Genomic DNA, 27,964 nt, shown 5'->3' on the forward strand with positions numbered 1-27,964 from the left:
CTTTGTGGCTGTGGTAACTAGTGGAACCCCTGTGAAAGGCGGAAATACGCAAAACAACGTCTAGTCTGCCGGAAACTCACACGAAGAAGTAAACGGAAGTGAACAGTTATTACAAATTAATTTCGACGTTATCGTTTTTATTTAGACGTGTATTGACATACTGGAACTCAAAATATGACTACTTTAACTGTATAGCATCATACCCCATGTCGTGTTTAATTCACGTTGGAGACAGGACTTGGTTGATAGCTGTTATCTAGGAAACGCTAGCTAGCTAACTGCTAACGTTAGCAAAAATGGCTAACTGTATGGTTTTTCACACTCAAATAGCCTCCATCATGGAGGTGCTAGCGAATGCAGCCGTGGCAGAGATCTGTAAACTGGTAGACGACGACTATGCAGTGTTTCGTGTGGAAATAACTCAAAGCCAGAAAGAAAACAGGGCATTGCGGAGGAAACTACTGGAACTGAAGGTGGCACGGGAGCGCGCAGAGAGGACAATACGAGAGCGCGTCCTCGCCAGTCGTCCCAGTAGTGTCAAGATCCTCGACCGATACAGAGGAATGGCAAGAGGTACATTTTGCAGAAGGCAGAGGCTGTGCTACCTGTTGCCGTTCATACATAGTTCAGTGCATGTCGAACCGTTCCCCTCTGCACATGTGTTCAGATATTACCCAGAATTGGGTCTTGATCAGTTTTTGGATCTTATGCAATAAATCCCCCGATTACTTAGCTATCTTGTGAGAGACACTATCATATTCTAACCAGATTATTGATTTACTGCATTTAATATTATTTACTAAGTTAAACAATTAGATGCATGGAACATAATCCATATTCAATAAATCGTTTTTCAAGAAGTTATGAGAAGTGTTACCTTACATCCTTACCAATTGTAGACAGTGTCAAAGTGTACAATATAGCATTGACAGTCGCTAACCTAACGACCTCATTTCCCCCAATCACTCTCTCAGGTGAAGGACATCTCACTGGAGGCCACAGAAGCTTTGTGAAGCCAGCGGAACACAATACATGGAGAGATGACCAACCAATCACTGTTGATGAGGGGAGTGGAACCTCAACCCAGCACATTATCATGATAGAGGTTAGTGTAATAGTGTTGCTTTAAAAACAATGACTTACTTTGTAAATCAAATGTGTCCCATTTATTTCAGAAAATCTCCCCTCAGCTATTCACTTGCTTACATGTAACGTCCTCATTTCCTCAGTTAAATAAAGGAAAGAAAAAAAAGAAGTTATCTGCCATAGGGGAACATGTGAGACTTCCTTACGACATTGTTATTTTCTCGTGTCAGTCTACAGATGCAGAGGCTGCAGGTCCTGGGGTCAAACTGGAGAGGTCTGAAGGTGAGGAGGACCCACGGAACATCAGAGACATTCGGTCTGGAGCGCCCTCTGTAGCCACGGAGGACCCCACCACCCCAGCACAGCCCAGGACCCGACGCAGCATCACGGAGGTCAGTGGAACACCGAACGCCGTCCTCAAGTCAGAGACAGACACCAAGACTTTAACTGTAACACACAGGCTCTTACACACAGGATCTGACAACAGATCAGACCCAGAGAGACTGGGGCTGGGTAGACTGGGCAGTCCTCTTTCTCCTGCGTCTGAGTATTTACCAGTATTTCACCAGAGCCAGAGGACGGTTAATTCCCGTGGGGATGGTGATGGTGACGCGTTAGACACTGGTGGTGATGATCCGTCTTGTTCTTACGCTACAGAGATGGACCCTGGCAACATATCCTTGGGTTTAGAGACACAGACTGATCAGTCTAGAGAGGACTGGAACCGGCGCAGTAGTAGTGTATACTCTGAAGGGTGCCTAGATAAGAAAGAGGAGGTTATATTGGCAGATGAGGGGACTGTAAAAGTGGAGGGCGACGTTCCTCCCACGTGGAATGCAGATAGTCACCTTGGAGATGGACACTCACAGGGCAGAGATTTCTTAGATTACAGGGAAAGCTTGGAGACAAATACAAATGTCGCCACCCACTCCCCTTTACACGTGTTCAAGGATCGCGACCCAGTGTCCACGTTGATGGCACCTTCCGATTCACACGGCTGTGTCCTTTTCGATCAGGTATTGAACTCAAACGACAGGACTAGAGCCCAGGCTCAGGGAGGGGGAGCCACATCAGGCAATAATAAAGAGAAACGGTTCCTCTGCATGTTCTGTAACAAAGGATTCAGCAGCTCCCAGAAGGTGGAGAGGCACCAGAGGGTCCACACAGGAGAGAAACCATTCAGCTGTACCCAGTGTGAGAAGAGGTTCTCTCGCCAGGACACCCTGAAGAGGCACCAGAGGATCCACACAGGGGAGAAATCTTACAGCTGTTCACAGTGTCACATGCGCTTCGCACAGGCTGGTCAACTGAAGATGCACTTGAAGGTCCACACGGGAGAAAGACCATTTGCCTGTATACACTGTGGGAAGAGGTTCTCAGAGAGAAGCTACCTTAGGCTACACCAGCAGAAAAAACATTCCACTCTATAACATAGAAAGTAACCATTCCACTCGATAGCTTCTGATGTTTATATCAAACCCTGCATAAAAAAAATGTCAGCTGAAAAGATCCACAGATGCATTTGGAATAACGAGTCACAGATTTCAGTGTTGAATATTCCTGGGTAGAATATTGCATCCAGACATGATATGTAAGGCATATATAAGCCTGAAAAGTCTTTTACATAGTGTTTGTACTGTAATGTTTACAAATGTCTATTTCATTACTTCCATTCAACAATACATTTTTTCCCAAGACACTTTTTTAGTAAGAAAGTGAATGCAGTTTTAGTTTAGACGTGTATGTCTGGTTTTCATATGGTGTATTTAACCCTTGTTTATGTTTAATAAACACAAAATGGGACTTTTTATTCTGACTTTCATTGAGACTCCCTTTTAATATACACTGAGTATACAAAACATGAATAACACCTGCTCTTTCCATGACATAGACTGACCAGGTGAAAGCTATGATCCCTTATTGATGTCACTTGTTAAATCCACTTCAATCAGTGTAGATGAAGAGGAGGAGACAAGGTAAAGGACTTTTACGCCTTGAGACAATTCAGACATGGATTGTGTTTGTGTGCCATTGAGGGTGAAGGGGAAAGACAATATTTAAGTGACTTTGAACAGGGTATGGTAGTAGGTGCCAGGTGCACCGGTTTGTGTCAAGAACTGCAACGGTGCTGGGTTTTTCACGCTCAACAGTTTCCTGTGTGTATCAAGAAAGGTCCATCACCCAAAGGACATCCAGTTAACTTGACACAACTCTGGGAAGCATTGGAGTCAACATGGGCCAGCATCCCTGTGGAACGCTTTCAACACCTTGCAGAGTCCATGCCCCGACGAATTGAAGTTGTTCTGATGGCACAAAAGAGGGAGGGGGGGGGGGTGTAACTAAATATTAGGAAGGTGTTCCTAATGTTTGGTATACTTTGGTATACTCAGTGTACATCACATCTGATCTCACCCTATTCTGCATACACCCGACAGCACTTTATAACCAATATACACTACACTAAATATACCTACACATACCCACACACTAACAAACACCTACTGTACACGTCATAGTTTAGTCACATTTGTCTGCTGATTAGGAGGGCAACAACCCAGCAGCAGGACCGCTACCTCCGCCTTTGTGCAAGGAGGAGCAGGAGGAGCACTGCCAGAGCCCTGCAAAATGACCTCCAGCAGGCCACAAATGTGCATGTGTCTGCTCAAAAGGTCAGAAACAGACTCCATGAGGGTGGTATGTGGGCCCGACGTCCACAGGTGGGGGTTGTGCTTACAGCCCAACACCGTGCAGGACGTTTGGCATTTGCCAGAGAACACCAAGATTGGCAAATTCGCCACTGGCGCCCTGTGCTCTTCACAGATGAAGCAGGTTCACACTGAGCACATGTGACAGACGTGACAGAGTCTGGAGACGCCGTGGAGAACGTTCTGCTGCCTGCAACATCCTCCAGCATGACCGGTTTGGCGGTGGGTCAGTCATGGTGTGGGGTGGCATTTCTTTGGGGGGCCGCATAGCCCTCCATGTGCTCTCCAGAGGTAGCCTGACTGCCATTAGGTACCGAGATGAGATCCTCAGACCCCTTGTGAGACCATATGCTGGTGCGGTTGGCCCTGGGTTCCTCCTAATGCAAGACAATGCTAGACCTCATGTGGCTGGAGTGTGTCAGCAGTTCCTGCAAGAGGAAGGCATTGATGCTATGGACTGGCCCGCCCGTTCCCCAGACCTGAATCCAATTGAGCACATCTGGGACATCATGTCTCGCTCCATCCACCAACGCCACGTTGCCCCACAGACTGTCCAGGAGTTGGCGGATACTTTAGTCCAGGTCTGGGAGGAGATCCCTCAGGAGACCATCCGCCACCTCATCAGGAGCATGCCCAGGCGTTATAGGGAGGTCATACAGGCACGTGGAGGCCACACACACTAAGCCTAATTTTGACTTGTTTTAAGGGCATTACATCAAAGTTGGAACAGCCTGTAGTGTGGTTTTCCACTTTAATTTTGAGTGTGACTCCAAATCCAGACCTCCATGGGTTGATAAATTGGATTTCCATTGATTATTTTAGTGTGATTTTGTTGTCAGCACATTCAACTATGTAAAGAAAAAAGTATTTAATAAGATTATTTCATTCATTCAGATCTAGGATGTGTTATTTTAGTGTTCCCTTAATTTTTTTGAGCAGTATATATAAATTCCCAGTAACGTTTCAGCACCAATTAAAGTAGTTGATTTACTTCCATGTGACCGAACGCAAAATTGTTACTGGTCCCATCAGATAACATGGTAGAAGTTAGCCCTACAGTATGCTGACCTCACCAGGTGGCACCGATTACATCCTGGCACAACTTCTGCTTCAGCCTATCAAAGGTCTTAGATTTTTCTACCCACCATCCAATGGCATTTCTTAAATATGCACTATGCAGAAATCGCTCTGCCATTTCCTGGTTGCTAAAATTCTAATAGTTTACCTAATTTCAGTTTGTGACAAAACAAGCAAGTATAGTGTAGAGAGTCATTGTACCATCTAAACCACTGTGAAATATATTTTTCATAACCGAAAAATATTGTATTTTCAGCTGTTTGAAGCTGGTGTACAAAACCGAAAGTAAGACACCCAAAAACTAAACTTAAGAACGGAAGCATAGAAATAGCGCACATAGAACAGATCTACTGCTTATTAGACTTGCTAGACATCTTAGACTTGTTAACGTTTGACAACATTTTCACGTTTTCCATATTATGACAAAATCCACATTTTTGGTTTATCTGTTTCACACACATCCATGTGCTTTTATGAAAAAAGTTAAGAGGTCCTTACAAGAAAGTTTATCGTAAAAAAAAAGCAAGAGCCTTATGGATTTGTCAAATAGCAGTCATGAAGGCTATTGCCATCCTCATCACTTCTAGGTGGCTGCTAAAGAAGTTGACTTGTAACCTCACATCAAGCTTTTTTGTTGAGGAATAAACTGTTCAATGTCAGTCCTTGATACTTGATTCAAAGCACACGTGACGAAGTGGAATACTATAATAATGCATAAACTATAAAACATTGTAGTGTAGCCTACATAAAATATACTGATGACAGCCAAGTATCTTCCAACATTAAAGTGACATTTCTAACATTTTCAGTTGAGAGAATGCCAAGAATGTGCAAAGCTGTCATCAAGGCAAAGGGTGGCTACTTTGAAGAATATCAAATATATTTTGATTTGTTTAACACTTGTTTGGATACTACATGATTCCATATGTGTTATTTCATAGTTTTGATGTCTTCACTATTATTCTACAATGTAGAAAATAGTAAAAATAAAGAAAAACCCTGGAATGAGTAGGTGTGTCCAAACTTTTGACTGGTACTGTAAGTGTAGCCTACATAAAAATATACTCTTCCTACATTAAAGGGACATTTAAAAAATGTTCACCTTCATATTCACCACCCCAACATCAACATAATGTGAAAATTGTGCATTTCTGTGTTTTGTAGTAAAAAAGATAGAGGAAGATAAGTGTTTCCAATGACATCATCGGTGTGCATCGCGTGATTATTAACAAATTATAAATAGGCATTGCCTACTAATTGTTAACTAATTGGTTGACGATGTCAATGGAAACACTTATCTTCCTCTATCTTTTTTTACTACAAAACATAGAAAAGCGCCATTTTGACATTTGTTGATGTTGGGGTGCTGCTGGAGATGAATATGAAGTAGAAGCGGGCGGCAGGTAGCCTCGTGGTTAGAGTTGCTAGATCGAATCCCCGAGCTGACAAGGTACAAATCTGTAGTTCTGTCCCTGAACAAGGCAGCTAACCCACTGTTCCTATGCTGTCATTGTAAATAAGAATTTGTTCTTAACTAACTTGCCTGGTTAAATAAAATTAAAAAAAACATTTTGAAATGTCCCATTAAGACTGTTGATTCAAGCTGCAACACTGCCACCTGTAGGACGAGAACGAGAGTGCAAACTATTTCTACTGTACACTTTGGATCATCTTCCTCGAGTGAAATAATACGCATGACAAAGCAGATTATAAAAATGCATATAAAACGTCGGCCTATGTTTAGTTGTACACATCCATGTAATATAGCCTATGCAATATGATTATTTGGCAATAGCAGTTTGTTTGTGTGCGGGGGTGGGGGTACTCGTGAGATTCGAACCCTTGCCACAATCTGCGATAATTACATGGACTAGGCACTTTAGACAGAGAGCAATTTGACCAGTCAATGAAATACACACGATAGCCTTGTTGCTTTGCTGATCAGAACGTGCTTTTGGACTGACGTGCGTTAAGGATGCTTCCATGAACACGTCCAACTACATCTACGACTTTAATTGGCTGCAGAAGTTGTGCCAAGATGTAATCACTGCCACCTGGTGAGGTTAGCAAAGGGCTAATGTGTGTTATCTGTGTTATCTGATGGGACCAGTTACAATTTAGCTTTCTGTCACTTGCAAGTAAAACAAACATTTTAATTGGCTTATGTGCATTTTGTGCGTGATAACCTGTTTAACTTTAAATGCTTGCTTATGTTTGCAAGTTTGGCCCCTCCATGTTGAGTGTGTTTATTATCTTGTGTGTGTATGTACCTGAGGGAGTGTATGTCTGTATCACCTCTCTTCTAGGAGGAGGGTCCAGAGGTGCTGCTGGTGAAGGATGAGGGGTGTGAGGAGGGTCTGGGGAACCCTGAGGGGACCATGGTCATGGAGGACAACCAGACTACACCTCCTCCTGAACCCACAGAGGAACCAGCTGAGCAGCACAGGACCAAACACAGTCTCACTGAGGTAAACCCACTGTAAACTACTGTCTGAATGGTATTAGGTCAGGGCCTGTATCCACAAAGCCTCTCAGAGTAGGAGTGTTGATCTAGGATCAGTTTAGCATTTTAGATCATAATGAATAAGATTATATGGAAAGATCCTAGATCAGCACTCTTACTCAGACTCTTTGTGGATACGGGCCCAGGTCTTGATTAATTAATTGTGTCTTAATTGTGGTACCATGCCTTTAAATTATCAAACCATTAAAGACTGTCAAGTAATCATATCAACTAACACGTTTGCATAGTATTAATAGCAGTCCCTCATTGCCCAATCAGATTTCTTGATCCAACATCCTCTCACTCTGTATCTCTGACAGTCAGTAGACATGGAGGATGGGAAGCCTGATCTGCTGCTAGTCAAAGAGGAGACCTTAGAAGACAGACTAGAGAGCATTGATCTGCTGAGTGGAGAAAAGATGGGGGAGCAAGGTAAGGGAGAAATACACTGAGTGTACCAAACATTAAGAACACCTCCTAATATTGAGTTGCACCCTCCCCACAAAGAACAGCCTCAATTCGTCGGGGCATGGACTCTACAAGGTATCGAAAGCATTCCACAGAGATGCTGGCCCATGTTGACTCCAATGCTTCTCACAGTTGTGTCAAGTTGGTTGGATGTCCTTTGTGTGGTGGACCATTCTTGATATACACGGGAAACTGTTGAGCGTGAAAAACCTAGCAGCGTTGCAGTTCTTGACACAAACCGGTGTGCCTGGCTAAGGCTGTGGTGGTCGCGAAATTTTGTCAGCTGGTGATTGCCAAGCAAATAACTGTCTGTCTCACGGTAATTGACCGTTAATTAACATAAACATATTTAGCATCTCCTGGCTACGGCACATTGCCTACAAGTCACTGATGTTGACCTTTGGAACATCTGAATTTTAAAAAGTATAATAAATCCATTTAATATAGCCTACACCTTCACTATAAATCCATTATTTATTTTAGACAGGTCTAAAGAAACATGATATGAAGAAAATGTAGTCTATTTCAGAAGAACAGAACAGCATGTCCTTATGTTAAGTGCTGATCTGGCTATGCTAAATGGCTGTGGGCTACACTAGTTCATTTAGCAGACAAGATTTGCTTAGAATTACATGGCATTATTTTATAGTATGAAGAATACAATTGAACATAGCTGAATAAAATAGAAAGTATATTTTTGAGGGAGTGCGCACATGCGGCTATTCTGTGTTGAGCGGTTAACAAAGAAATAGGTTCTCCTATATGCTTAATTTATAGTTATTAATGTAACTTTATTTGTTCTACAAACGTTGGGCTATATATTTAGATGTTTAATACATTGTAAGGCTTTATGATGCGACTCTAATGATTATTTGAAAAAAGTTTGAAAGGCATGAGCTCTGCTTAGTTTTTTGCGCTGGCTGTACACACTATATCAGTCACTCATTCACAATTTGACAAGCACTTGATAATGCCTAGAATTTTACTGCGGTAACCCCTTTCTGTGGCTGTAATGCATCCTAAAAAAATACATGCCTTTGCGGCCAGTGGCCATTGTGCCCTTCTCCCTGAGTGCTGCGTGCTCCTTCACATGATAGGGTCTTTCTCACAGGCTACAAGTGAAGATAGACACATCGGGGACGCAACTGCGCGTGTCCTTATCCAAATCCGAGGTGCATATTGAACATATTTGAAGAACTGTCCACATTGACTTTTCGTCAGCCAACAAGATGAGTAGGCCTAACGAACAGCAAAAGCACTAGCCTTTGTCAATCTACTATCCTCCATAGTACAAAAGTCGACCTATTCTGTGCGAGAAATAAATATTCCAAACATAGTCTGGGACAGTTGTGGGATGCGATAGATCCCAAATTAATACAACCACTAGCATCAAAAAACCTTTTTTACGCAATGTGGCTGACGCAACAAATCAGAACGTTTAGCTTAAAATGTTAGGCTATTTTTTCACATTATAAGCGCAGCAATGCGCACATGGTAGTAGGCTATAAGCGCAAATGTTCCATTAGCGGAAAACACCATTATCATAAGTGACCGCAAATGCAATTATGCATGTAATACTGTTATTATAAAGCTGCATTTTTATGGTGAAAATTATCTAACCCAAACTTGAAACTCACACGCTGCTTGTATATGCCAGTTAGGCTGTACACCCCTTATAAAGCGGATTAATGTGCTTAATTTTAAGAAGTTATTTGGCCACTTTAGTTGTGATACAAACCTTATTAAAACATATAGGCCCATGGGCTAGGCCACATGAGGTGTGCGACTATGATTTTGAAAAAGTTGCAAAAAAAAGTAGTTCTTATGCTGGGCATCATTCACAAGTGATAATATATCATTCACAAGTGACAGGCTAATATTGTCACCCATCAGACTATTCCTGATTTAATCTTGTCTTTACATATACTAAATAATATATGTGTGAAATTTGCATTGATTTAGAATGGACCATTATCATGCACCTGTTTCGAAACAGGGTCAGCGGGAAAAAATACATGTCATCTAAGTAGCAAATGGAGGACGTTTTTCCCCGTGATTTATTTTCATGCCAGCCAGGTAGGCCATACTCCTGTTGTAAATATAAGCAATGTGCTTAATATTAGGAAAGTTGAGAAATAAATATAGTGGCCTAGCCTATAGAAAGCTGATGGGTTCCTCCTCTTTTTAAGAGGCCATCACGCAATTGCATAGCCTATTGAAATGTTGCACAACATGAGCTCATGGGCTCTTATTAAGTGTTTGATTAGATTTTCGAATACATTTGCATTGTCAGAGTGATTAGAAGGACAATAGAGTGCTGAGTTCCAGGCAGTTAGCAAGTTTGGTAGGTCACTAATGACCAGCAGCAGCATCAGAGCTTGGAGAAGCCTAATTACTATGACTAAACGGTCACGTCGAATTTGACTGCCTTCATGACTTGTGACCGCCGGTGTGGTGGTAATACAGTCACCTCAACAGCCCTATGCCTGGCACCTACTACCATACCCCGTTCAAAGGCACTTAAATCTTTTGTCTTGCCCATTCACCATCTAAATGGCACACATACATACACAAACCATGGCTCAATTGTCTCAAGGCTTAAAAATCCTTCCTTTTTCCTGTCTCCTCTATGTCAAGGAAAGTCTATGTCATCTCTATGTCAAGGAAAGAGCATGTTTTGTATACTCAGTGTACATACAGCATACATATAGTAATAGATATTCCATTGGAATAGTGATGCACCTGGCTATTATTTTTTTTTCATTCATAAAATTAAATCAATACAACATATGTTTGCATAAATGTATGAACTTGACCTGGTAACTGACAAAAAAAAACTCTAAATAAGTCTATATTCTAACCTCTTCTTGCAGGTGGTTGGCTGGAGGCTAACAGGGGAGACTGGGTGGCCATCTTGGATTCCCAGAACCAGACGGGTGCAACCAAGGGCCCAGGGGACAACATCACTGAGAAGGCCAGGACCAGACGCGACATAGTGGAGGTCAGTGGATGGGACAGCGTCCTCAACTCTGGGCTGGGGAACAACACTGTTAACCACAACCAGAAACAGACAGTCGAACACAAAACAACCAAACTTAGTCTCCATGACAACAGACTGGCTGAGACCAGGGCAAGGCGTAGATTTGGTATGCGGGGACAGGGTGGTGTCCGTATGCGAGGGGAGAGAACAACAGACACAGACTGGTCTAGCGATGCTCCATCCTGCTCCTATAGTTGTGATTCAGAGACATTGGGGGCGCCTCAGGTTAACCCCCTAACAGGTGCTTCCTTCAGCCTGCCTTCTATAGGATCTATAAACTGGACCATGGACCCTGCAACAACACAGACACTCCCTGGCCTTCATCCTCCTCACACTCTCCTAATGTTAAACCAGACTTCAGACAATGCCAGTGCCTCAACACCAAATGGCTACACAAGCCCATTGACAAATGACAGTAGTAGTAACTCTGTGTGCAGATCCGGTGGCAAAGAGAAGCGCTTCCCGTGTTTGTTCTGTGGGAAAGCCTTCAGTTTCCCCAAACAGGTGGAGATCCATCAGAGGATGCACACGGGGGAGAAACCCTACAGCTGTACCCATTGTCAAATGCGCTTCGCCCAGGCTGGTCACCTAAAGAGACACCAGAGGGTCCACACAGGTGAGAAACCCTACAGCTGCCCCCAGTGTGAGAAGAGGTTCTCCCACCAGCACCAGCTGAAGATGCACCTGAAAGTCCACACGGGAGAGAGGCCGTTTGCCTGTACGCATTGTGGGAAGAGGTTCTCAGAGAGGAGCTACCTAAGGATACACCAGCAGAAAATGCACACGGCCCATGTATAGTGTGTAGTGACATGTAATGTAGTACTAGTTAGTTTGTAATTAATTCTGTTGGTTTTGGATGTAGTAGTGAACTGGATGAAGTGAACCAAGGAAAGAATGAGTATGATGAGGCAGAGTAGATGATATGGTGATGGTTGGTGTGAAGGTGTCTGTAAAAACTCCTCACTGGTATAAAGTATTGAAAATATGTGAAAGGTAATGTTGAACCTTTTCCAAAGTTTTCTCAAATTAATTTTATCAAAGTGAGGGTACTAGATTTACAGAAAATGTAATGTTACCATAGTTAGAAAAGTTATTCTACTTGTCACGTATCGTTTTGTGCAATAAAAGTACTGTACTGTACTTCATGTTATGTGAGTGTATGACCATTTTGTTGAAAATATATTCAAAATTGACTCTGTGCTGACTGACTTGGTCATCTTATTAGTAGCCAAAAATATTTACAATATCTTCAACTGAAACATTCAGATTGTGGAGTCTAATGTTCTATAAATGCTTCCCCCAGTAAGAGTTGAAATTGTGTGGGAAGGCATCTAATTTTTAGTCTAGTTTTCCCAAATGAAAATGGTACTTGTCTTTATTGATAGTATCTCTAGTTAACCATCTGTGAGATTTAATATGAGATCTACAAATAGTTTCTCTTTTCTTTCCCTTAACTTTTTCTTCCATTCTGTTGGAATTGCTGCCAGTACCTGATAGTAAATATTTTCCCATACAATTGTGCACAGTGTAAAATTCCCATTACTATCAATGATATAATTTAAAAAATATATATTTTCCAGAAACACATTCCCAATTTTTTAATTTATCAGTATATTTGAATTCAACCATATGATCTGCCTCTGAATTTTCCTGGGGATAATGGCTCTGAATTCTCCTGGGGATAATATTTAAAATGCAAGAAAGCTTTTATTGATTATTTAAAGAATGGGTATACAGTGCCTTCATAAAATATGAATATCTCTTGACTTAATGCAAAGTGTTTTTAGAAATGTTAGCAAATTTATTGAAAATTAAATACAGAAATATATAATTTACATAAATATTCACACCCACAAGGCAATACATGTTAGAATCACCTTAGGCAGCGATTACAGCTGTTAGTCTTTCTGGATAAGTCTTTAAGAGTTTTGCACACCTAAATTGTACAATATTTGCACATTGTTTAAAAAAATTATTCAAGTTGGTTGTTGATCATAGCTAGACAGCCATTATGAAGTCTTGCTATATATTTTCAAGCTGATTTAAGTCAAAACTGTAACTAGGCCACCCAGGAACATTCAATGTCATCTTGGTAAGCAACTCCAGTGTGTATTGGCCCTGTGTTTTAGGTTATTGTCCTGCTGAAAGCTAAATTTGTCTCCCAGTGTGTTGGAATGCAGACTGAACCAGGTTTTCCTCTAGGATTTTCCTGTGCTTAGCTTTATTCCGTTTCTTTTTATCCCCCCAAACAAATCCCTTGCCGATGACCAGCATACCCATAACATGATGCAGCCACCACCATGTTTTAAAATATGAAGACTGGTACTCAGTGATGTGTTGTGTTGGATTTGCCTCAAACATAACACTTAGTATTCAGTATATAAAGTTAATTTCTTTGCCACATGTTTTGCTGTTTTACTTTAGTGCCTTATTGCAAACAGGCTGCATGTTTTGGAATATATTTATTCTGTACAGGCTTCATTCTTTTCACTCTGGCATTTAGGTTAGTATTGTGGAGAAACTACAATGTTGTTGATCCATCCTCAGTTTTCTCCTATCACAGCCATTAAACTTTGTAATTGTTTTAATGTCACTATTTGCCTCATGGTGAAATTGGCCACCATTGGCCTCATGGAGCGGTTTCCTTCCTCTCCGGCAACTGAGTTAGGAAGGATGCCTGTGTCTTTGTAGTGACTGGGTGTATTGATACACCATCCAAAGTTGAATTAATAACTTCACCATGTCCAAAGGGATATTCAATGTCTGCTTTTTTTTTTTTTTTTACCCATCTACAAATAGGTGCCCATCTTTGCGAGGTATTGTAAAACCTCCGTGGTCTTTGTGGTTAAATCAGTGTTAGTTTGAAATTTACAGCTCAACTGAGGGACCTTACATATAATTGTATGTGTGGGGTACAGAGATGAGGTAGTCATTCAAAAAGTATGTTAAACACTATTATTGCACACTGAACATTCACTATCTTCTTTGATAAGCAACTCCAGTGTATATTTGGCCTTGTGTTTTAGGTTATTGTCCTGCTGAAAGGTGAAGTAATCTCCCAGTGTCTGGTGAAAAGCAGACTGAACCAGGTTTTCCCCTAGGATTTTGCCTGTGATTAGCTACAAACATTTATTTTTTTATCCTGAAACATCCTGAGCAGTTTCCTTCTTCTCCGGCAACTGAGTTAGGAAGAACACCTGTATCTTTGTAGTGACTGGGTGTATAGATTATTTTATAGGGCAAGGCAGCTCTAACCAACATCTCCAATCTCATCTCACTGATTGGACTCCAGGTTAGCTGACTCCTGACTTAAATTAGCTTTTGGAGAAGTCATTAGCCTATTCACATACTTTTTCCAACCTACACTGTGAATGTTTAAATGATGTATTCAATATAGACAAGAAAAATACAATAATTTGTGTGTTATTAGTTTAAGCACACTATATTTGTTTGATGTTGTGACTTAGATGAAGATCAGATCAAATTTGATAACCAATTTATGCAGAAATCCAGGTAATTCCAAAGGGTTCACATACTATTTCTTGCCACTGTATTGACTCAAGGCATTTCAGGATTTTATTTTTTATTAATTTGTAAACATTTCTAAAAACATAATTCCACTTTGACATTATAGGGCAATGTGTGTAGTCCAGTGACACAAAATTCAGGCTGTAAAGGGGTGTGAATACTTTCTGAAGGCACTGTAGATAAACAGAGGCAATGAAGGTGTTTTTCAAGGTCACTCTGCCATATAAAGACAAAGCTTTACCTTTCCACAGCAATAGTATTTTGTCAATCTTGGCTAGTTTCACATCTAAGTTCTCCTTTACAAGATCCTTCATTCTTTTGGAATGTGGATGCCAAGCATGTCCACAGGGCCATTGCTCCACTTCATTGGTACACAACAGGGCAAAAGATAGTTGGACTTTCTTTTAAGGAACCCACTCTCAAAAAGGTGTATTTTTCATAATTTGGTTTCAGACTTGATAAATTACAAAAGTCATTCAAATCTTCAATAAGAGCATCTAGTGATGATTGTTGAGGCTGAAAGGCAAATGCTGTATCATCTGCATAAGGACATTTAGGTTGTAATACCACTGATGCACAGACCTACTATACTGAACAAAAATAAACGCAACAACTTAATGATTTTACTTAGTTACAGTTCATATAAGGACATCAGTCAATTGAAATAAATTCATTAGGCCCTAATCTATGAATTTCACATGACTGGGCAGGGGCACAGCCATGGGTGGGCATAGGCCCACCTACTGGGGAGCCAGGCGCAGCCAATCAGAATGAGTTTTTCCCCACAAAAGGGCTTTATTACAGACAGAAATACTCCTCAGTTTCATCAGCTGTCTGGGTGGCTGGTCTCAGGTGATCCCGCAGGTAAAGAAGACAGATGTGGAGATCCTGTACTGTCAAATTTTCTAAACAGACATTGGAGGTGGCTTATGGTAGAGAAATGAACATTAGATTCTCTGGAAACAGCTCTGGTGGACATTCCTGCTTTCAGCATGCCAATTGCACACTCCTTCAAAACTTGAGAAACCTGTGGCATTGTAATGTGACAAAACTACACATTTTAGAGTGGCCTTTTATTGCCCCCAGCACAAGGTGCACCTGTGTAATGATCATGCTGTTTAATCAGCTTCTTGATATGCCACACCTGTCATGTGGATGGATTATCTTGGCAAAGGAGAAATACTCACTAGAGAGAAATAATATTTTCTTGTGTATGGAACATTTCTGTGATCTTTTATTTCAGCTCAACATGGGTCCAACACTTTACATGTTGTGTTTATATTTTTGTTCAGTATATGTCACGTCCTGACCAGTAATAGGGGTTATTTGTTAATGTAGTTTGGTCAGGACGTGGCAGGGGGTATTTGTTTTATGTGGTTCAGGGTGTGTTTGTGTATGTGTTCATGTAGAGGGGGTATTTGGTTTATATGGTTCGGGGTGGTTGTTTATGTAGAGGGGTATTTTATTTATTAGTCCAGGGTTTTGGTTATTGTTCTATGTTAGTTTAGTTCTATGTTCAGTCTAGTCGTTTGTATTTCTATGTTTAGTTAATTGGTGTTGGGGCCTTCAGTTGGAGGCAGCTGTCTATCGTTGCCTCTGATTGAAGGTCCTATAAATAGGTATGCGTTTTGTCATGGGATTTTGTGGGAGATTGTTGCTGTGTATAGCTTTGTGCCTTACCGGCCTGTTCTTTGTCGTCGTGTTTTTTTTGTATACATGTTTATTTTGGTTTTCCTTCTTTGTCCGTTAATAAAAGAAGATGAGTATACATTTTCCCGCTGCGTCTTGGTCTAAACCCTACGACACCCGTGACAGAATCTCCCACCAAACACGGACCAAGCAGCGGAGGAGGGAGCATCAACAGAGCCCAGTGGAATCATGGACATGGGAGGAAATTCTGGACGCGGCTGGACCTTGGCACCAGGCTGGGGAATATCGTCGCCCACCGGAGGAGATAGAGGCAGCCAAGGCGGAGCGGCGCCGGTATGAAGCTTTGTGCGCGCCGATGGGGAAGCACAAGAGGCACCCCCAATAATTTTTTTGGGGGGGGCACACGAGTAGTTTGGCTGGGCCAAGGGTGAGCCCTAAGCCAGCTCCCCGTGCTTATTATGGGAAGCATTTGGAGTGGAGAGCGCCGGAGTATGCGGTAGTGCGCACAATCTCGCTGTGCGCACGCACAGTCCGGTGCGAGCGATCCCAGCCCCTCGCAAGTGCCGTGCTAGAGTAGGCATCCAGCCTGGAAGGAGGATGCCTGCACAGCGCATCTGGCCACCAGTGCGCCTCCTAGGCCCAGGCTACCCTACGCCTGCTCTACGCACGGCAAACATCAGGCCTCTGCACAGCCCAGTTCGCCCTGTACCAGCACTCCGCTTGTGCAGGGCTGCTATTTCCATCCAGCCAGGACAGGTTGTGCAAGAGGTGCGCTCCAGACCTCCAGTGCTTACCCATGTCCCGGTGTATCCAGTTTCTGCTTCTCGTGCTGACCCTGAGGTGCGTGTCCCCAGTCTGGTACCTCCACTACCAGCCCCACGCATCAGGCTTTCAGTGCGTCAGCCCAGTCCCGAGCTTCCGACGACAGTGCCTCGTCCAGAGTGTCCGGCAACAGTGCCTCGTCCAGAGTGTCCGGAACCAAGAGAGACGGCCCACTGTCCGGAACCAGGAGAGGCGGCCCACTGTCCGGAACCAGGAGAGGCGGCCCACAGCCCGGAGCTCCCAGAGTCGTCCCACAGCCCGGAGCTCCCAGAGTCGTCCCACAGCCCGGAGCTCCCAGAGTCGTCCCACAGCCCGGAGCTCCCAGAGTCGTCCCACAGCCCGGAGCTCCCAGAGTCGTCCCACAGCCCGGAGCTCCCAGAGTCGTCCCACAGCCCGGAGCTCCCAGAGTCGTCCCACAGCCCGGAGCTCCCAGAGTCGTCCCACAGCCCGGAGCTCCCAGAGTCGTCCCACAGCCCGGAGCTCCCAGAGTCGTCCCACAGCCCGGAGCTCCCAGAGTCGCCCTACAGTCCGGGGTCGACGGAGAGGGACATCGCTGTAGAGACGTTATGTGAGTGGAGTGAGCCAGGGGTGGAGCGGGGTCTGCGTCCAGCTCTTGAGCCACCTCCTGAGGGGGGAGTATTGGGGAAAGGGGGGGTGTTGCAGGAGCACCGTCGGTGATGGTGGCCACCCTCCCTTCCCTCCCATGTAGTTTTGGGATTTATTTTGTTTTTGGGGGTTATTTTTGGTTATTTGTGTGAGGTGCATCCGGGGTCTGCACCTTTGGGGGGGGGGGGGGTACTGTCACCAGTAATAGGGGTTATTTGTTATTGTAGTTTGGTCAGGACGTGGCAGGGGGTATTTGTTTTATGTGGTTCAGGGTGTGTTTGTGTATGTGTTCATGTAGAGGGGGTATTTGGTTTATATGGTTCGGGGTGGTTGTTTATGTAGAGGGGTATTTGATTTATTAGTCCAGGGTTTTGGTTATTGTTCTATGTTAGTTTAGTTCTATGTTCAGTCTAGTCGTTTGTATTTCTATGTTTAGTTAATTGGTGTTGGGGCCTTCAGTTGGAGGCAGCTGTCTATCGTTGCCTCTGATTGAAGGTCCTATAAATAGATATGTGTTTTGTCATGGGATTTTGTGGGAGATTGTTGCTGTGTATAGCTTTGTGCCTTACCGGCCTGTTCTTTGTCGTCGTGTTTTTTTTGTATACGTGTTTATTTTGGTTTTCCTTCTTTGTCCATTAATAAAAGAAGATGAGTATACATTTTCCCGTTGCGTCTTGGTCTAAACCCTACGACACCCATGACAGTATATATTGGAATTGTTCCTGATTGGGATGGCCAGCATCTCGATAGCCAATAAGAATAAATAAGGCAAAACTGGATCCCCTTGTCGGACCCCTCTAAATAAATAAACACCCAATATTCACTACTTTACTCACCGGTTTCTGATATAAGACTCTAAATCATTGAATAAACGACAATCAAAAGCCTCCTCAAAATCTGCACCTGCCTTTTCTTCTATTTCACAATGTTCAATAGTTTACAAAAAATAACCAATATTGTCACCTATGTAGCAACCCTAAATAAAGCCAGATTGCTCACTTCTCTTATTACTTTCTTCATTCTAAGTGCTAAACATTGATACAATATGGGTGTCACAGCACAAAGTGAGGGGTCTTCAGTTTGAGGTGCACAGGGCTTATATAATGGCAATTTGCTTCCTGCTTCAATAGTAATGTAATCAGTCCCTCTCCTGGGATGTTGATCATTCCCCCTGTTCAAATGAAAAATGTAAGCAGGTGAGTAAAGGTTCTTAGTTTTCTGTAACAATACCCTGTACACCTCAATTGGTATACCGTCAAAGCCAGGAGATTTACCCGTTTGGAATGAGTTAATTGCCATTACTAGTTCATCGTCAGCGATCAACCCCTCACAGGATGCTATTTGTATTTCTGTTAAGCTGCAATATGTATCTTTTTGGGTGACCTGACCAAATTCACATAGAAAGCCAAGGTGTATCCTTTTCATCTCGGTATAGCTTGCCGTTAATATAGAGCTTGTCAGCAACAATATAAGCACCGAGCCAAGTCTATCTTCCTTAAAGCTGCAATATGTAACATTTTGGGCGACCCAATCAAATTCATAAAGAAATGTGCATTATAGATCTGTCATTCTCATTGAAAGCAAGTCTAAGAAGCGGTAGATCTGCTCTATGTGCAAATGTCTTAAGTTTAGTTTTTGCATCTTTTACTTTCGGTTTTGTGCAACAGCTTCAAACAGTTGAAAATACAATATTTTGGGTAATTGAAAATAAGTATTTCACATTGGTTTAGATAGTACAATGATTCTCTACACTGATTTCTTGTTTTGTCACATAAACTGAAATGAGGCAAACTATTAGAATTTTAGCAACCAGTGCTTCATAGTGCATATTTAAGCATTGGGTAGGATATTTTCCACCTGTTATTTCTTTCTTTAGGAAACTGGTCATTAAGCCCAAAGTTTGTACTTAATAGTCTACCCTTGGATTTAACTGGTACTTTTTCTTTTTCTCCAATGACCGAATTTGGCCATGATTGGGCAATTTTCAATACCTCTTCTGCTAGGATATATAGTTTTGTTTGTATAACGTATTTTCCTAAGAATTTCCATTATTATTCTAAGAAAGACCTGTGAAAACCAGGTTCTCTCTCATTGAATGGGACTGTAGGTCTAATAAATCCCCCTAGAGTCTATTGATACACCAGTGCGTCAATATAAGGAGCACTTTAAAAAAATCCCATCAAAATCTTTCAGTTTAAGCTAGAGATATGTTTTTTGGCATAGGCTGCGTCTCAATCCATCAAATCCGCATCTGTGGTGGAAAGTGGCCAAGCTACAGTGGTGTTTGTCAGACCATGAGACATCCCGAAAATTCATCTTCTCATGAAAACGGCTGTAGCGTCTGAACGGTTTGGCCTACAAAACGAATATGGAAAGGTGAGACTATTACGAAAACGATTCGTTTTGCTCTACGATCCCCACAAATGTCACGGGACTCGTCTGAATGTAACCGGTACCAGTTTAAAAAAATGAACGGAAGTATGGAGGTAGTTTTGTGTCTACCACAAAAAAGGGGTTAAATATGTGTAAAAGAAAAGCACAAATATTTCCTGAGCTTTCTTATATCTCCTAGATATAGGACAGACACTTCAAAACCTTATTCCTTTTTATTTATTTTTTCCATTTAGAAATGTGTTATTCAATGCGTTTTCATGGGATTTGGTACTAAAGGCCAAAGTCTATATTTGATCAAATATATACAGTACCAGTCAAAAGTTGACACACCTACTCATTCAAGGGTTTTTCTTTATTTTGACTATTTTCTACATTGTGGAATAATAGTGAAGACATCAAAACTATGCAATAACACATATGGAATCATGTAGTAATGAAAAAAAGTGTTAAACAAATCAAAATATATTTTATATTTGAGATTCTTCAAAGTTGCCACCCTTTTAGTTGATGACAGCTTTGCACACTCTTGGCATTCTCTCAACCAGCTTCATGAGGTAGTCACCTGGAATGCATTTCAATTAACAGGTGTGCCTTGTTAAAAGTTAATTTGTGGAATTAATTTCCTTTTTCATGCGTTTGAGCCAATCAGTTGTGTTGTGACAAGTTAGGGGTGGTATACAGAAGATAGCCCTATTTGGTAAAAGACCACGTCCATATTATGGCAAGAACAGCTCAAATAAGCAAAGAGAAACGACATTCCATCATTACTTTAGGACATGAAGGTCAGTCAATCTGGAGAATTGAGAACTTTGAAAGTTTCTTCCAAGTACAGTCGCAAAAACCATCAAGCTCTATGATGAAACTGGTTCATGAGGACCGCCACAGGAATGGAAGACCCAGAGTTATCTCTGCTGCAGAGGACAAGTTCATTAGAGTTACCAGCCTCAGAAATTGCAGCCCAAATAAATGCTTCACAGAGTTCAAGTAACATCTCAACATCAACTGTTCAGAGGAGACTGCATGAATCAGGCCTTCATGGTCAAATTGCTGCAAAGAAACCACTACTAAAGGACACCAATAAGAAGAAGAGACTTGCTTGGGCCAAGAAACACGATCAATGGAAATTAGACCGGTGGAAATCTGTCCTTTGGTCTGATGAGTCCAAATTCGAGATTTTTGGTTCCAACCGCCGTGTCTTTGTGAGATGCAGAGTAGGTGAACGGATGATCTCCGCATGTGTGGTTCCCACCGTGAAGCGGTGAAGGTGTGATGGTGTGGGGGTGCTTTGCTGGTGACACTGTGTGTGATTTGTTTAGAATTCAAGGCAAACTTAACCAGCATGGCTACCACAGCATTCTGCAGCGACACACCATCCCATCTGGTTTGCACTTCGTGGGACTATCTTTTGTTTTTCAACAGGATAATGATCCAACACACCTCCAGGTTGTGTAAGGGCTATTTGACCAAGAAGTAGAGTGATGGAGTGCTGCATCAGATTACCTAGCCTCCATAATCACCCGACCTCAACCCAATTGAGATGGTATTGGATGAGTTGGACCTCAGAGTGAAAGAAAAGCAGCCAACAAGTGCTCAGTATATGAAAAGCATTCCAGGTTAAGCTGGTTGAGAGAATGCCAAGAGTCTGTAAAGCTGTCATCAAGGCAAAGGGTGGCTACTTTGAAGAATCAAAAATATATTTTGATTAGTTTAACACTTTTTTGGTTACTACATGATTCCATATGTGTTATTTCATAGTTTTGATGTCTTCACTATTATTTTACAATGTAGAAAATAGTAAAAAATGTAAATAAAAACCTTTGAATGAGTAGGCGTGTCCAAACTTTTGACTAGTACTGTGTATCTATTTTTAGACCTACAAATTCAAAATCAAATAGTTAAATAATCCACAGTATGACCATCTTAGAACAATAATAACCCCCAAGTCTTAAACTCTAGAGAAATAATATTTATTTTAGCATTTTGTCACTTCAATAATGAATTAACAATAGTTGTGAATGTTTTGACATTACCTTTGAGCTGTAGGTTGTCTTTGATCAGGTATTTTATTTGGAGCTGGCTGAATTCCAGACTGGCTGCTAGGTCGCTGAGATATTTGTGCACATATTTTTGTTTTTCATTTACTGCTTATTCTCCCCAATTTTGTGATATCCAATTGGTAGATAGTCTTGTCCCATCGCTGCAACTCTCCTACAGACTCGGGAGAGGCGAAGGTCGAGAGCCATGCGTCCACAGAAACACGACCCTGCCAAGCCGAACTGCTTCTTGACACACTGCTCACTTAACCCGGAAGCCAGCCGCACCAATGTGTCGGAGGAAACACTGTCCATTTGCACACAACTTCTAGCATTGATCATTTCATGTTGATGGACTGTAGTACATTCGAAATCAAATGTCCGTAGATTCGTTTCTGCATCTTTTCGCTCCTTGGGGAGCTTGTTCTAATGGTTAATGTTTTACAATCATAGAAAGACAAATGTGTGTGCTCAGCTCAAATGTTCATAGTGACAAAAGAAACGCATCCATTTGTTCTGGCCTTTGTTACTAAACATGACATTTGAGCTGAGCACGTGTGTACAGCAAATTGCTTCTTATATAAACCTTTATATGCTCTTCTGTACAATTTGTGTTTACAGTCTGCAGTCCATGAAGACCTGCAGATATCAGGTGTTGCTGGCGGGAGAGACTGGACCTCTGAGGCGGCTGGACACAAACCCTGGCCCCGGATCAGAACCCTGGATCAGGAGCCATCACTCTTCCTTCCCGAGTTGGAACCAGGACCAAACCGTGAGGGACAGAGACTCCACCACTACACAGAACACAACCAGTGGACAGGGGGACTGAACACCCTCAGTCCTGGTGGTCATCAGAGAGACAGAGGCTCCAATCAGGGATCCAGTCTGCAGCCCAGACCCTTCTCTTCACAGTCTCAGTGCAGGGAAGGAGCAGGACCTGGGGCTGATAGAGACAGACCCTCCTGTTCCTATGATACAAACACCACAGTATCCATGATGAACAAAGCAGGTCACCCTGGGCTTCAGCCTTCACAGAGAGTGGTGGGCGACCCCCCTGGTGGTTGTCTTTCAGGAGGTCTGTCTTCTTCAGGGTCTCGCCTAATGCCTGGTGACTGGGTTCATAGAAGTCCTGGACCTGGGTCTAGCCTTCCTCAGTTACCTCATGGTTACCCCACCAATACAGACAGGGTAAGGATGGGCGTTCACCACGAGATGTACCTTGCTTATAACACAGCACACAATCCCAACAACACCCAAACAACGACAAGAGGTCAAGGAGGGAGCTCAAAGACTAACCACCTGAGGGCAGTGGCTCCTGCTTCTACCTCCTCTGGTGTCATTGGGTCACAACGTGGGAGGCTGAGCATTAGGACAGACGCAGACAAGCCGTACGCCTGCCCCACGTGTGGGAAGCGCTTTACTGAGGCGAACTATGTGAAGAAGCACCAGACCGTTCACACCAAGGAGAGGCCCTTCAAGTGCAAACTATGTCACAAGAGCTTCTCCTTCCTGACTAACCTTACCAGACATAGGAGTGTCCACAAAGGAGAGAAATCGTAGCAGTGTGGCTTGAGTTTTATGCAGGGGATATCTGAGAACCATTCTTTAGCTGACATGACCAAAAGTATGTGGACACCTGCTGGTCGAACATCTCATTCCAAAATCATGGGCATTAATATTGGTGTCCCCTTTGCTGCTCTAACAGCCTCCACTCTTCTGGGAAGGCTTTCCACTACATGTTGGAACATTGCTGCAGGGACTTCCTTCCATTCAACCACAAAATAATTAGTGATGTTGGGCAATTATGCCTGGCTCGCAGTCGGCGTTCCAATTCCTCCCAAAGGTGTAAGATAGGGTTGAGGTCAGGGCTCTGTGCAGGCCAGTCAAGTTCTTCCACACCGTTCTCAACAAACCATTTGTTTATGGACCTCGCTTTGTGCACAGGGACGTTGTCATGCTGAAACAGGAAAGGGCCTTCCCCAAACTGTTGCCACAAACTTGGACGCACAGAATCGTCTAGAATGTCATTGCATGCTGTAGCGTTAAGATTTCCCTTCACTGGAACTAAGTGAAGGGAACCATGAAAAACAGCTCCAGACCATTATTCCTCCTCCACCTAACTTTACAGTTGGCACTATGTATTCGGGCAAGTAGTTCTCTCGTGGCATCTGCCAAACCCAGATTTGTCGGTCGGACTGCCAGATGGTGAAGTTGGACTGCCAGATTGTGAAGCGTGATTCATCACTCCAGAGAATGCATTTCCTCTGCTCCAGAGTCCAATGGCGGGCAGCTTTACACCATTCCAGCCGACTTTGGCATTGCGCATGGTGATCTTAGGCTTGTGTGCGGCTGCTCGGCCATAGAAACCCATTTCATGAAGCTCCCGACGAACAGCTCTTGTGCTTCCAGAGGCAGCTTGGAACTGGGTAGTGAGTGTTGCTATCGACGATTTTTACACGCTACGCGCTTCAGCGGTCCAGTTCTGTGAACTTGTGCGGCCTACCACTTCGCGGCTGAGCCATTGTTCCTACTAGACTTTTCCACTTCAAAATAACAGCATTTACAGTTGACCGGGGCAGCTATAGCATGGCAGAAATTTGACAAACATACTTGTTGGGAAGGTGGCATCCTGTGACGGTGCAACATTGAAAGTCACTGAGCTCTTCAGTAAGGTCATTCCACTACCAATGTTTGTTTATGGTGTGAGCAGACCAAGTACTTTGAAGCTGCTCTAATGCGGAAAGGTGGAATAAACAAGTTGGGAGCAGGTTTTCTTACATTGAACAAAGTTCTCTATTGATGTCTTTCTTTCTTATCAAACAATCCCACACAATCAAGGATGATCTCACAAGGAAAACAGAAATCTTCTTCTTTACAGGAACAAGGAACACAACTTTTAACTATAACATAATTACGGGTGTGTCACCGCCTTAACTATCCGTTCGTGGAGAGCTCCCTTCGGGTGGTGGTGCGGATCCGTGGTTGCCATTCCCAAGAGGTCGTGCGTCCTCTTCTTCTCCCTCCCGTCCGGTAGGTCCTCACATTTTTTCTCCAGTCTCCCCCACTGCCAGTTCCCTTCTCTCTCTTATATCGGGAAGAGAATAGGTCATTAGTACCGTCAGCTGTGCTTAATTGCCTCTGATCACCTTGACTCACATGCCGGGCTGGGCTACTATCCGTGGGACCAGTCTGTCCCCTGGTGGTCCTTCCACATACCTCTCCCCTCAGGACCGGACAGGATGGCTCTAGCCAGACGCGCCGTCTTGGTTGCATCGGGACAACGCGTCCGCATTCCCGTTCCTTGATCAGGCCCTGTGGATGACATGGAAAGAGAATGGCTGTAATGCAAGAAACCATTTGGCTGTTCTGTTGTTATTGTTTCTCTTACCGGCCATCCACGTGAGGGGAGCATGGTCAGTAACGAGGGTGAACCTACGCCCGAGTAGGTAGTGCCGGAGATACTCGAGGACCCACTTAATGGCTAGGGCCTCTTTCTCTACAGTAGCATATCTCCATTCCCGATCACGGAGCTTTCTACCTATGAAGAGAATAGGCCTCTCTGCTTTGCCTTCACCCTGAGCTAGGACGTCCCGAGCCCCGTATCTTAGGCGTCTATCTGCACAGTGAACTCTTGGGAGAAGTCAGGAGCCTCCAGGACGGGATCAGAGCACAGGCTATCTTTTAGCAACTGGAAGGCGTCTTCCGTCTCATCCTTCCACGCTACACAGTTTGGCAGGTTTTCCTTAATGAGGTTTATGAGGGGGGATGGCAATGGTTACATATCCTGGGATGAAACTGCGATAATATCCCGTTATCCCCAAGAAGGCTCGGACGTCCCACTTCGTCTGGGGCCGAGGCCAGTCCCGAATTGCCCTGGTATTTTCTGCCTGTGGGCGTATTTTTCCGTTCCCCACGCTGTATCCCAGTTATTCCGCTTCGGACAGACCCAGGCAGCATTTTTTTGGATTGGCTGTCAGTCCTGTAGCCTCCAGGCTCACAAGCACCGCAGTCGCAGGGGGTGGTTATCCCAGTCCTCACTGTGGATGACCACATCGTCTATGTACGCCGCTGAGTACTCTTGATGGGGCCGTAGAATGGCGTCCATGAGGCGTTGGAAAGTCGCCGCAGCCACATGCAGTCCAAAGGACATGCTCACATACTGAAAAAGCCCCTCCAGTGTGGCGAAGGCAGTCTTTGGGCGGTCCTCCGGAGCCACCGGCACTTGCCAATATCCCTTCGTCAGATCCAGGGTGGTGATGAACTTGGCCTTTCCCAAGCGCTCTAAGAGTTCATCCACGCGAGGCATGGGACACGCGTCAATCGTAGAGATGGAGTTTACGCCCCTAATGTCATTGCAGAGCCTCATACTACCATCGGGTTTGGGGACAAGAACTATGGGACTGGACCACTCGCTCGTAGATGGCTCGATCACCCTCATCCTCAGTATCTCCCTTACCTCGTTCTTAGCGATGACTCGGCGTGCCTCAGGAATCCTGTAAGGCCAGATATGCACCTTCTTGCCGGATTCGGTGTGGATATGGTGAAACAGGACATCTGTTTGTCCTGGGAAGGGAGAGAATACCCTGCCAAATTGCATAATCAGCTTGTCTAGCCATCTCGACTGCTCCAGCAGGAGAATTTGGCCATGGCGCACCTGTAGCGGGGCCTCCTCTTTTTCCTTGTCCTCCACTGCCATCAAAGCCACACCCTCCTCTCTTCCATGGTACTTCTTCAGCAGGTTGATATGATAGAGTTGGACCTTCTTCCTCCTGTCAGGTTGCTTGATGCGGTGTCATGACGTTGCCCTCTTTGGGTACAGCGAGCACAGTTGACCCCCTCCCTCTGCACCAGCCCTTTTCTATGCACCATCCCCCGACCTCTATACTCCTGACACCAGGCTCTGTAAGAAGAGGTCGTAAATTCCTATGAGGAGATTCTCTCCTCATGGCCACAGTATAGAGAAAGAGTAAGTTTTCATAGACCACACAAAGGAATTTCTTCTACCTCACAGAACTTGACAACCGAACAATATTCAGGTTCTGGAGAAGGTATAAAAGATAGGTGAAGAATCCAGCTATGAACTGGTCCGTTTGGTACAATTTTGTGAAACTCATGAGAGACAATACGGCACATTACCATAATCATGTTTATACAATAGCCTCAGCTATGAGACTTACATCTAAATGGTTGTATAAAATGAATGAATAAGGATGGAACTGTTTGTGAAATTGTGTAATGTGATTTTGGACTGTTTAATGAAGGAAACTCCAATTCCCTTTGGAGTCTAATTAAATCAGAGGACCGCCCATGAGCACAGTTATGGTCTGGCGTCATGGGACAGGCCCTTTTCTGCTCTTCCGAATAAAACCCCCACCTAGATTTTCTATCACCAGACCGAGCTTACCTCAATTACGAGATGGCTAAAGGTTGGAGACCGAGCTTACCTCAATTACGAGATGGCTAAAGGTTGGAGACCAGCTTACCTCGATAACGAGAGGGCCAAGGTTTGACCATGCATTCCTCTTACTGAACTTTTAACCATACCACGTGGTTAAACTCTTAGACTATCGATACCGACAGAATAAGAACAAGTCTCTGATATTAATTACTAGTCTGCAGCTAGGAATTTGGTATCATTGAACGCGAAGACCGACAACCGCCGAAACATCTGTCCTATAACGACATTAATGAATGTCACTCTGAACTACCCATTCTAACCACGACAGAGAGAGCGAGGGCGGACAGACTCTCCAACAGAAACAAACTTTTCAACAGAGATCCCGACGACACACTGAGCGTAAATATATATATTGATTGGAATTGTTCCCAAATGAGTGAGTGTTCATGTGCAAAGGATTAGCATTTCAATTGTTATAATTATCAACTCTGTAGTGCCTTCTCAGTTGACCGCCCACTACCCTTTTGTCTAACAAGCCGCCATGCTGGTTTAGCCCACTAGGGCACATTCTCCTATCATTTCCGTGTAACCATATCTACTGTTTGTTATGCATTTGTGAATTACTTAGTTAGTAAATAAATGATTTTAAAACAA

At 43.5% G+C, this 27,964-nt stretch overlaps 1 protein-coding gene across 1 annotated transcript; it reads left to right on the plus strand.

Moving 5' to 3' along the window:
* Positions 1 to 27,964, plus strand: LOC145850231 (uncharacterized). The gene is made up of 7 exons (XM_045723120.2): positions 1 to 573; positions 975 to 1,105; positions 1,317 to 1,478; positions 7,175 to 7,336; positions 7,692 to 7,803; positions 10,713 to 10,840; positions 22,534 to 27,964. The coding sequence occupies exons 1-7, from the start codon at positions 297 to 299 to the stop codon at positions 23,470 to 23,472; spliced, it is 1,911 nt and encodes a 636-aa protein (XP_045579076.2). The 5' UTR covers positions 1 to 296; the 3' UTR covers positions 23,473 to 27,964.

Source organism: Salmo salar, chromosome 08 (assembly GCF_965601325.2).
Source record: "Salmo salar chromosome 08, fSalSal1, whole genome shotgun sequence".
Taxonomy (NCBI): Eukaryota; Metazoa; Chordata; class Actinopteri; order Salmoniformes; family Salmonidae; genus Salmo; species Salmo salar.